The following is a 12073-nucleotide window of genomic DNA, read 5'->3' as shown; positions in this document are numbered from 1 at the left end:
TAGCAGAAACTCAGTTTTGTTGAGATGTAAATGTAACTGTTTCCTTTGCCAATTAGTAACCCTGTGCAGTAGTTTAGTTGATCTACTTAGAATTCAAATAATTAACTTCAGATTTGCAATATTTTTTTATTATTTTCATTTTTATAAGCATATGTATTAGGTTTTTTAAAAACTTAGGTTATAAATCTGTAGCAGTTGGTGCCATATTCAATTCCAGTAGATGAAGGGTGTATTTTTATTTATATTAATAAATCAGATTATCAGAATATGAAATACTTATTATTTCATAGTATATTTGGCTGTGATATAATTATCAATATTTATTGAGCCACCCTCAATATTTCTAATTTGACAAAGCTTATGGAGGACACTCTTAAAAAATCAAAGAGCTGATATAATGTTAGCCAGGAATTAAAAAGAGCATTACGAATTCTCTAACTTAGGTCTCATGGTTTTTAAATTATAATCAATAAATCCCATAGGAATTAGCCCCATAAATGCCATTCTTTTAGAATATTAGCAAATAACACTAGACAATTAAATAACTTCATAAATTTTACTTTCTGTAGATAGCATATTGAAAGAGTAAGCAATGGTTTTAATTTTGATCGATTAAACTGGATAAACAAGTTGTTAATAAAATATTATTTAGGAGGTTGAACTATGTTTATTAATCTTTTGATATACATCAGTGATAGAATAGATCATGTTTCAATGGCTAGAAGTCTCTTTTTTTTTTTTTTAATTTGAGCATGGTTGAAACACAGTGTTTACATTAGTTTCAGAAATTTAACTGTTTTATTTATTTATTTATTTATATTACTTCTAGGAAAGGACTTGTGGATCTTCCAAGAAAAACACAATACTATTTTAATCATTAGCATTTACTAAAATACATAAGTCAGGTAACAAAGGGAGAGAGGAAAGGGAGAAATGATAGCAGACAACCCACACTGGGAGAAATTAGTGTCAGCACAAAGCTTGACTCTGAGCTTTATTGCAGCCCAAGTAAAGTTAATGCTGATTTAATGCAAATAGCTCATAATAGTAATATAGTAAAACCTCATTAACCTTGGGTTAATTAGCAAAAGTCTATCTGAATTATGAAACTTAAATTATATCAGCATACCCTAAATTGTATAATTTCATATGCATACTGGTCAGTGATACATTCTCTAGCAAATATATGGAGAAGGAGACTGGTTTTAAAGGACAGATGAAAAGAATTTATAAGCAATGTATTGTATAACTTGCTTATAACTAAAGAAATGCTTACCAGAGTCATTGGTCTAAAGTACCTCATAGGTATTTATTATCTTAGAGTTTAATTAGTGCTCCTGAAATTTATTTACATAATTTAGCTAATAACAACCATTCCTTAAAGCTATTCAGAAATAATCTTTAGTATACCTCTGAACTAAATAAACAGCGTTCTAAGACAGTATAGCTCTTTACAAATATTTGTTACTATGTTTAACAATAATGATGATTGGTGGTAACTTATTGTTAATTGTTGCCACATTTTAAATAATGCAAATCTGAACTGATGTGATTTTTGAGTTTTTAAGCCACTGAAATTTAGTATATAGTAAAAATACATTGATTACATTAGGGAGACAGTATAACAGACATAGAGCCAGGTTTTTAACATCTGAATATTAGCTCTATCATTTTTCATGTGGGCAGCCTTGAACAGGTCTCTACCCTGCCTGTGCCTCAGTTGCTTCATTTGTACAATGGGGATAAATAGTAGTAATGACCACATATGATTGTTACGGGGATTAAATGACCTAAAACATGTAGCCAATTCACAGTATATGCTTCAGAAGGCAAGAAGGGAACATAACATTATGTTCCAGACACTCTGGGCTATATCCATTATACATGTTACTCCCATTTAGTCATGACATTTCTTCCAGGTAAGTATCATACCATTTAGAGATGAGAAAGCCATCTTAGAGAAGTTCATTAATTTGCCTAAGATCCCAGCACTAACAGAACAGAACAAGATTCCACTCCAGATCTCTCATACCATTTTCACTGCCATGCTGCTATATCCAGATTTTCCCCCTAACCCATAGAGAATTTGCTGAAGCATGTCTAAATAAAACCGTGTACTTCAGAGGAATGTTTTACTCAAAGCAGTAGTTGACCAGAAAGTTAAAATGAAAATGGTTGAAATAAGCACAGATTCATTTAATATTTAATTATACGAGATTTGAAAAACTTTGCTACTCATCTTTAACATTTATCCCACTTGTATTGTGTGTGTGCTCTATATAGAATGTAGCATAATGATTTGCCCTTCCTAATTGATTATTTTGTCGTCTTTTTCTTTTTTTCTTTTGCTATACTTGGGTTCATTCTGAAATGTGACACTTCATTTGGCCCTTTGTGCTCTATGTCAGCGTCTTCAACTTTATGGATACCATTCTCCTACTAATAGTGTATGTACAATACTTTAAATGTTCTTTATGTAAATAGCCCTCACCTGTTATACTTGATAATGTTATTTCTTTATATACAGCTATATATGCTATTGAGAATGTTTAGGAATTTATTGGATATAATAAGGTGCAGCCAAGCCAAAATTTTCTATTTCCTTCCTAGATTTATGAGAAGACTAAAATTTACAGAGCCATTGTGTATCTTTAACTTTAGATTAAACTAAGGAAAAGCTGAGTGAACAACCACCAAAAGCTCTGGTAAAATAATGAAAACTATATTTTTCAGCAGTATTTGAAGAGTTAAATACAAATTATGGAGCAGATTCTCAGGCTATGCTCCTGTAGAACACAGGTATTTTAAGACCTAGATCTCTCCATCTGATACAGTCTTTTCTCAAATCTAATAAAGAAAATATTAATAGAAAGACTTTTCTTAGTCATTAGTATTCTGCAAAATTTTTCTAAAACTTTTGATGCCTGCCTACTTCCTGTGGTCTATTCAGAAGTCTGGTATGATACCTGATACATTTAATATATCAATGTATCATGTTATTTCTCAAGGAGGATTATGGTTTTCAGACTCTTCTTTTCTTGAAGAAGTTGAGAGTTCCTGCAAATATCTTCCAGATATTCTTATGCTAAGCTTTCTTCTTCTTTCCTCCCTCCTCGAAAGTCAGAGCTTGTTGGTTAGCCCAGCTACTAAACAAAAGAGAATAGGCATGGCCCCTTCTGAATGTAAACATGTGCAGTTCATTTAATTTGCCCAAGGATCTTTAGAAGGATCTTTCAAATTGTAGAAACTCCCCCTGAGAGGAGCCCTTGAATTCAGGTTTACTGACACAGTATCCTGCTTGAAAGTGTTACAGTCATAAGTGTGCAACTCTGAAGCAGGTGTGCTACCTCCTGTGTTGGAGAGTTGATCAAAATTCCATACTATAAAAATTAACTCTCTTCTATTTTTGAACATACATTGAAGGGTGATTCGGCATAAGATAAACCCAAGGTATCTTCCTTCAGTCCTAAGGAATGGACCTAGAACAGGTTGGAGAATAAGCCAAGTCCATGGGACCCTTATGACTAATTGTTTTGATAACTTACAAGTAACATTAAATTTTTACTACAAAATTCGCTACTGTTTTCAATTAAATAAAGTCTGGCATTGTCTTAAAAATATTAATGTTCCTCCTTTAATCATTTCAAAAAATTTCTAAGAATGTATAAAGTAAATCTCACAGATTATAATACCATATGCCCTCTGAAACTTAATAAATGTTAATAATACTTGTGACTTTATTACTTATTCTTCTAATCTCATGTGTCATTGCATGAGCCATTTTTCCAACTGTGGCATTTTGTATTTTTCCTTTAAATCCAAATAATTTTCATATAGATGATTATGTGGTGTTTAAAAATACACATTTCAGAGTACTCTCATTAAAAGGAAATAGGTACTAACTTAGCGCTAGTTTAAGTTACATATAGAAATTGCAGTCACTCAGAGAGTGAGAGAATATTAAGAAACAGATTTAAATTGCCTGTTTCACTTAAATTATGCTTACTTATTTAATAGTAAATATATGCTTTTACATTTTATTGTGGTAATTTTTAAATTTTTATTATATAACTGAAGACATTTTTCCATCTCAGAATATAAAAATGCATATTTTAAAGTGGTGTAACTTGATGTCATTTTTATCCACAGTCTTATTAAATGGATTGCATGACTTTTCAACCCCCTTAGGGTTTAGTTGATTATATAAACTGCTTTTTTTTCCTCTAATAGAAAAAATTTTTGCTCAGAAAGGAATAATCATTTTTTTAAAAAAATTCAAGCAAACAAGAGAAATTTGTTGAAAATTAGAAAAAAGTTCAGTTGGCCGGAAATTTAAATAGAATACTGTGATGTACATATTGGACAAATATATTAGTACAGTGTTACGAATTAACTGGTGGTTATGTGCTAGTTTCCAAAATTATAGACCTCCTGGAGTGCCAAAGTACCTAATGTGAATGCAGTACATGGAGCTGAATATAACCCAAGATTCTACCTTTAGGAAAAAGTTCCTTCAGGAATGGCAGGGACCCTCCCAACTTTGACTCCAGAGAGATTCTATGGCCTCTGTAAAAGCCTGTTAGAAAATTTAATCACTCTTATAGTAGATTCTGCCTGTTTTATGTCAGATTATCTCTAGCTACAGTGTAAGGTTGAGCATTCTCCTTTATATCCATGAAGATAGTTACCTTATAGCCTTTTCTGTTCTAAATAAACATGCTTCTTTCCATATTTCTCATATATTCAGCTCTTGATTATCTTGCCACAGGAATGAAAACAAGTGTAAAGAATTCAAAAGAATAAATAGTGCAAAGTCAAGTATATTTTATTTTGAAATGTCCTATATGATTTTTTTAAGTTTTTTAAAGATTATTTTAATTACCCGAATTCCATTGTAGTCAGAAATGTGCCAGTTTTTATACAGTTTTTGATATGTGTTAAGACTTGTTTTATGGGCTAAAACAACATTTGTGTTTGAAAAGAATGTGTATTCTCCAACTGGGATACAGAGTTATGTTATATATATAAGACCAAACATGTTAATATGTGTTTTAAACCTCTATCATTATTAATATTTTTGTCAGCTTGAGATATTAATTAGTATGTTAAATTGTACATTACAATGATAGACTTGTTAATTACTTGGCATTCTGTTATTTTTAAGTTTTATATATTTTGAAGCATTGTTATTACCTGCTATAAGAATATACATTTCTTAAATCTTTTTAGTGAATTGAATCTTCCCTTATATATTATCCTTAGCTCTCTAGAAATATTTTTGCCTAAAAATCAATATAGTTGTCAAGATAAATATACCAACTTTATTTTTATTAATATTTTGTATTATTTTCTATTTAGTTTTATTTTCTACTCTTTAGTAAGGGTGAAACTTTCTCCTATTTTTAAAATGCACTTTTTAATTCAGGAATTTACTGCAACTAAAATGTAAATAAAAAATTAACAATAAAAGTTTAAACCTAAAATAGATCAATAAATAAAACATTGCCATGTCCCCAAATGCCCCTTCCTAGGTCTTTCTAATCGTAATCCCTCCCTCTCCTCCAAAAGATAACCACAATCATGACTTCTATATAAAGCACTTATTTGCTTTGCTTTGTGGTTTTACCACCTACTAAATGCATCCTCAGCTCGCGCTCTCTCTCTCTCTCTATATATATATATATTTTTTTTTTTTTTTTAAGATTTTATTTATTTATTTGAGAGAAAGAGTGAGCAAGAGAGAACACAAGCCAGGGGGAGAGGCAGAGGGAGAAGGAGAAGCAGACTCCCCACACAGCAGGGACCCGAAGGCAGACACCCAACCAACTGAGCCATCCATGCACGTCAACAATATAGTTTAGTTTTACACATTTTTGTGCTTTATATGATTGGGATCATATTAAATGAGTTTTTCTCTTCTTACTTCTTTAACACAACCATCATGATTGTCTGTTTTATCCGCACTTTTATTGCTGTAAGCAGCAGTTCTCAAACATTGTTTACTCAGGATCCCTTTACGTTATTGAAAAATTAGCGAGGGCTAAAAGAGCTTTTGTTTATGTTGGTTATATCTTTATTTACCATAGTAGAAATTAAAACTAAGAAATTTAAAAGTATTAATCCATTTTTAAAAAACTCACAAGTTAAACATATTTTATGAAAAATAAACAATGTAGTGAGGAGAGTGGTATTTCGCATTCTTTGGGAATCTCTGTAATATCTGATTTAACAGAGGACAGCTAGATTCTCATAGATGCTTCTGCAACAAATAACTACCATTTGTTTCCCTCAAAGTGACAGGCTCATTTCATTCATTTTCAGAAAAATGGACACCAAATAGCAAAGTCTGAATAACTGCTTTCTCTAGATATTGTTCTTTCAAGTAAAAATGGCAGCTCACAAAAGAATTGACTAGTTCACCTTGCAACACAAACCCTTGCACAAAGGCTTTTTCTCAAGACCACCATTGTACTTCAGAAGTGCTTTATGCATGCTTTTAGTTTCATCACACTGAAAATTCAAAAGGTGTGTGCTCAAAGATTAATTTAAAAAATTGTAATTTTTATTCTTCAGCAAGTGCATTCTTTTTTTTTTTTTTTTAAGATTTTATTTATTTATTTGACAGACAGAGACCACAAGCAGGCAGAGAGGCAGACAGAGGGAGAGGGAGAAGCAGGCTCCCTGCTGAGCAGGAGCCTGGGATCATGACCTGAGCCTAAGGCAGAGGCTTTTTAACCCACTGAGCCACCCAGACGCCCCTCAGCAAGTGCATTCTTAAGTGAATTTTTTGTTTTTTTAACGTGAGTGTATATGGATCTGAAGAATCTAATGACTTTGGTCTTTGGTGCCACTGCTGTCATCATACTAAGGCACCATTTTTTATCCACCATTTATCCACCAGTTTTATCCACCATTGCTGTTATACCGTCACCCAACACAGTATCAGAGTCTTTACAATGCTTTTAAGAAGATATAACTGTTTTATTATTTGTCCAGCTTTTTCAGTTATTCTCAATGAGAAGATTAGTGCTGTCATTAATAGCATTAATAGAAGCCTGGCATATCTTTTTCAGTCTCTGTCCTTATATCTTGACATGTCTTTTTTTTTTTTTAAAGATTTTATTTATTTGACAGAGAGATCACAAGTAGGCAGAGAGGCAGCAGAGAGAGAGGGAGAAGCAGGCTCCCCGCTCAGCAGAGGGCCCGACGCAGGCCTCCATCCAGGACCCTGAAACCATGACCTGAGCTGAAGGCAGAGGCTTAACCCACTGAGCCACCCAGGCGCCCTTAACATGTCTTTTTAAAAAACATATAATTTGTGTATTTTATTGGTTCTTTTTTATGTTGGTTGATAATTTCTACCTTTTATTTTGACAGATTCAGTCACTTTACTGTGATTATTAAATTATTTAGATTTATTTTAGCCATTCTATATACTTTTCTCCTTTCTTACCTTCCTTTTGAATTAATTAAGGTTTGTTTTTATTCTTTTTATTTTCTTCTCTATTAGTTTAGAAGACACCATATTTCTGTATCTTGTATAGTTATTCTTGAAATCTGAATAAGTATACTTAAAATAATTAAGTCTTTTTTTTTTTTAAGATTTTTATTTATTTATTTGACAGATAGAGAGAGATAGGGAGAGAGGAAGCACAAGCAGGGGGAGTAGGAGAGGGAGAAGCAGGCTTCCCATCGTGCAGGGAGCCCGATGCGGGTTTCTATCCCAGGACCCTGGGATCATGACCTGAGCTAAGGGCAGATGCTTAATGACTGAGCCACTGAGACACCCCAAAATAATGAAGTCTTATTAGATAGGCTGTATTGTCACCTCTTCCTGAAAAATAGTCTTACAGTGCTTTGAAGGCTTTCATTCCCCTCCTGGCATGGATACGTGAGGGTGTTTTTTGTTTTTTTGTTTTGTTTTGTTTTTGTTTTTTTTAAGATTTTATTTATTTATCTGACAGAGAGAGACCACAAGTAGTCGGAGAGGCAGGCAGAGAGAGAGAGATAGAGGGAAACAGGCTTCCTGCTGAGCAGAGATCCCGATGCGGGACTCGATCCCAGGACCCTGAGATCATGACCTGAGCCGAAGGTAGCAGCTTAACCCACTGAGCCACTTAGGCGCCCTGGATACTTGAGTTTATACAGTGTTTGTTTTTGTTTTTTATTTTTAATCCCATAAATTAGATTTCTTAAATATATACCATCAGTATTAGTTTAGAATTACTTATATATTTGCCCTTTCTTAATCTCCTTTTTAATCTCATTCTCTCCTAATTCTTACAATCTTAATCTCAGAAAGTATATTCTCAAGTGAGGATCTTTCCGGAATTATCTTCATTTTGCCCTTATTTTTTCCCAGTTGTACTGAGATATAATTGACCTATAACACTATATCGGATTAAGGTGTATAATTGCAGAGTGATTTTCACAATAAGTTTAGTTGCCCTCTGTCACCTCAGATAGTTACAAATTGTTTTTCTCATGATGAGTACTTTCAAGATCTACTCTCTTAGCAACTTCCAATATCCAGTATCGTTAACCATAGTCACCATGCTGTACCTTACATCCTCAGGACTTATTTGTCTGACAACTAGAAGTTTGTACCTTTTAACCGTCTTCATCCACCCCCTTCCCATCTGCCTCTAGCAACTACCAATCTGTTCTGTTTCTATGAATTTCTTTTTTTAATCTTTTTTTGTCTGTGCTTTTATTTGGGAAGATAATTTTACTATATTTATAATTGTAGGTTGACATTTATTCTCAGCAAATTAATATCACTCCAGGCTCCTGGCTCCTATTATTGAAATTGAAAGGTCAGCTCTGAGTCCAATTATTATTTTATAGTTAATCTTGTTTTTCTTTCTACTACTTTTAAGATTCTGTTTGCATTTGGTATTCTGCAGTTTTACTATAGTGTAGCTCTCTTTTTGGTGCGGGGGGGCAAAAAATGTGTCAAGCTTACAGAATACAGTACATTTGGGACATCATTTTGCCTGTGCCATCCATTTTTGAAGTTCTTCTGAACTATTTATGTCTTCTTTAACCTTTTTTAATAAAAGTCTACACCTACCTTAACATTCTAGTAAAGAGGCCTAAAGCTCATATAGTAATCAAAGACCCTGAGAAGACTTCAGGAAGTCATTGTAAATTTTCATGCATTTACATATCAGAGCTTCATAGTATTCATTTCATGGCTACCACGTGCTCAGTGAGTGACACTTGGGCATTCCCTTCTGTCTTTCCTTAGTCTGTAGGCGTATATCCTGGTTTTGTATTTGTGTTGCATTTCTTGCTGTAAAATCTATTCTGATTTTCATTGCTACTTTAAGCTTATTTTAAATATTGTGTTATATATTTCTGATATTAAAGTTTTCTACTAGTTTTGCATGTTCTGAAATTTTACTCTCAATTTCATCATCCAAGCCATTTAAAAAATTAAATACTGGCTCCTGAACAGATACATATTTAGGAATCTATGACTATGCCAAGAAAATTACTGATACATGAGCTTTATTCCTTGAATACAAAGAATGACAATAGTTGCTGTGAGAGTCTTGTTCCTTTTCTCAGACTGCCTGGATAAAACAACATTTATCAGCAGTTGTAACAGTTCAGTTATATATTCTATCATAATTTAATTTGGGGGGCTAATGTTGAGTGTGAAAGCTTTCTGCAGGAAGGACTATTAAGCTGTTATGTTCTAAATAAGACTTTTTTAATTGAAAAAAGTAGTATATGATCCTGATAGATAAATATACATTCTTAAAATATTTTAAAATATAGGAAAGCAAAAAGAAGAAAATAAAACCTATCCTAACCTCACCAGAGATCATCAGTATGTCCAAATATATTTACTTCTTTTGTAAGCTCAGAAAATGTATTTTTATCTATAGAGATCCATATCAATGTAGTTTGTCAAACTACTTTTATCCCTTAATATGTTGTGAACCTCCTTCAGATGTTCTCAGTGTTGGTGTGTATACGTATGTGAGTGTGTGAGTGGTGATGTTGACCAGTGTTGGAAGAAGGGAGGAGGCATTGCTTCACAAAGTGCATCGTCATTCCTCTTACCCTTCAGTAACAGTGTGGTCAGCGGGGTTTTCTAGTTGGATAGGTTTAACAACCCCTTTCTTTATCATATACTGACCTTTTCAGTTACAGTAAAAAATGTATCCAAATTGAAAATATTGAGATAATATTTGTAGAGTATTTAATCTAGCTAACATTTATTGAGGTTCTACCATTCTTATATAAAAAATGAACTTTGGTCTAAATTCAGCTAATTTTACTTGGCTTAAAACTGCTTAGTTCAAGCTTGTTTTGTTTCTAGAGGGGGCGTTGAGTGGATTCTCTAACATATTGCTACATTTACACTGATGGTAATAAGTATGTCTATGTTTATATAAGGGATTCCTGGTAAATAATACTTTGTTATTAAGATTTTATTAAAATATGATCAATAGGCAGTGTTTTTCTAATTAATAATAATGAATTAAAGCTTAGTTTTTTTAAATAACTCCCGAACACATTATAATTCTGTTAGTGGCACCAAACTTAAAAATTAACACACTCAGAAATAAAAGTTCTCCTCGTCATTAGACACTCACTCCTCCATACATGGTGCAGCATTTTCTTCCCATAATAACCAAAATACAAAGCCTTAGAACCAGTGAAACCTTCCCTGATAAATCTTGACAGAAACTGCATTTAATTATGTTTGTTTACAGAGACCCAAATTAAGCTTGTAGTTCTATGTTTTCACATGAAGATTAGACTGCCCTTCTTAATTGTGATCTCGCCTTCTTCAGATTAGCCAATACTGAGACAGAAGCTGGTGTTCCATCCTTGCAAAGGGTTAGAAAATACCTTATCTATTCACAGGAGACATACCTAGCAAACTTCTGAGTAGCTTTGAGTAGTTTAGCCTAAACTGGTGTATTTCTTTTTGACAAGTTTTAGATTAATTTAAATTTTATGTCTCTACATATGAATGTGGTCATTTTCCTTGATGCACTGACACGATGTACACTGGCCAGTAATAATTGATTTTTAAATGAAGCATGATTTTTATAGGTTGCTACAAAATGACCAAAACACTGTCCAAATGAATTTACTTCACATAAGGTGTGAATAAAATTTTTATTTCGCACTTTCTTGGAAGTTATGCATGTTGCAGTAGATTGCATGGGGGAGGGTTGGGGAATGTGATCCTTTTTGACAAAGCCACATTGTACGTGGAAATAGTGGTTATATACCATTACACCCTTGAAAATACCCTGGGTTTACCAGCAACGTAATATAATACTGTTGTGCACAGCAGAAAACAAAACAGGTAAGCTAATGTGTTTTCTTTTCAAGGTTGGCTAGAAGAGACTTAAAAGTGTATAAATTATCATTCTTTGTGACTGTTCTTTAGATTTCAGATGTACTTCTTAAAACTTCTACAGGTACTTAAAACAGATGCTGAGGAACTTGTCTCCAGAAGCTATTGGGATACACTGAGACGTAATACAAGCCAAGCACTCTTTTCAGACCTCGCAGAGGTATAATTAAACCTCAACCAGGACCTTGTACTACTTGCCGTTTTGTTAAACTAGTCTTCGTTTCATTTTAGAGTTACAATTATGAAACCAAAAATAATTTTATATTTTCCGTTCTCTTCAGTAAAGCAATAATTTCTTCATGTAAATGGCATATTTGAGTAGGCTGGCAGGGGCTGCCAGGCGACCTGTAACAGTCTACGTTAAGTCAGCTTGCTTGTTGTAGAAAACATGACTTTCCAACTTAACTAAAAAAGAATATCGCTCTTTTTTTTTTTTTTAAAGATTTTATTTATTTATTTGACAGAGATCACAAGTAGGCAGAGAGGCAGGCAGAGAGAGAGGAGGACGCAGGCTCCCTGCTGAGCAGAGAGCCCCATGTGGGGCTCGATCCCAGGACCCTGGGACCATGACCTGAGCCAAAAGCAGAGGCTTTAACCCACTGAGCCACCCAGGCACCCCGAAATATCACTCTTTTTAATAAAAGGATCACTTTCAGGAAACTTGAGAATACTATTTTACAGTTTCAC

General features: G+C 33.4%; 1 protein-coding gene across 3 annotated transcripts in view; it reads left to right on the top strand.

Annotated features, from left to right (window-relative positions):
• Window positions 1-12073, top strand: part of MICU3 (mitochondrial calcium uptake family member 3) — a 102932-nt gene that overhangs the window by 68299 nt on the left and 22560 nt on the right. For 2 of the 3 annotated variants that reach the window (XM_032328956.1, XM_032328955.1), the window contains exons 8-9: window positions 2409-2447; window positions 11451-11546. In XM_032328956.1, the coding sequence (XP_032184847.1) occupies window positions 2409-2447; window positions 11451-11546 (135 nt within the window). The remainder of the gene's footprint in view (window positions 1-2408; window positions 2448-11450; window positions 11547-12073) is intronic. The other variant, XM_032328957.1, reaches the window with a different exon arrangement.

Source organism: Mustela erminea, chromosome 21 (assembly GCF_009829155.1).
Source record: "Mustela erminea isolate mMusErm1 chromosome 21, mMusErm1.Pri, whole genome shotgun sequence".
Taxonomy (NCBI): Eukaryota; Metazoa; Chordata; class Mammalia; order Carnivora; family Mustelidae; genus Mustela; species Mustela erminea.
The sequence above is the reverse complement of the archived record's forward strand: the minus strand, read 5'-3'. Positions and strand labels throughout refer to the sequence as shown.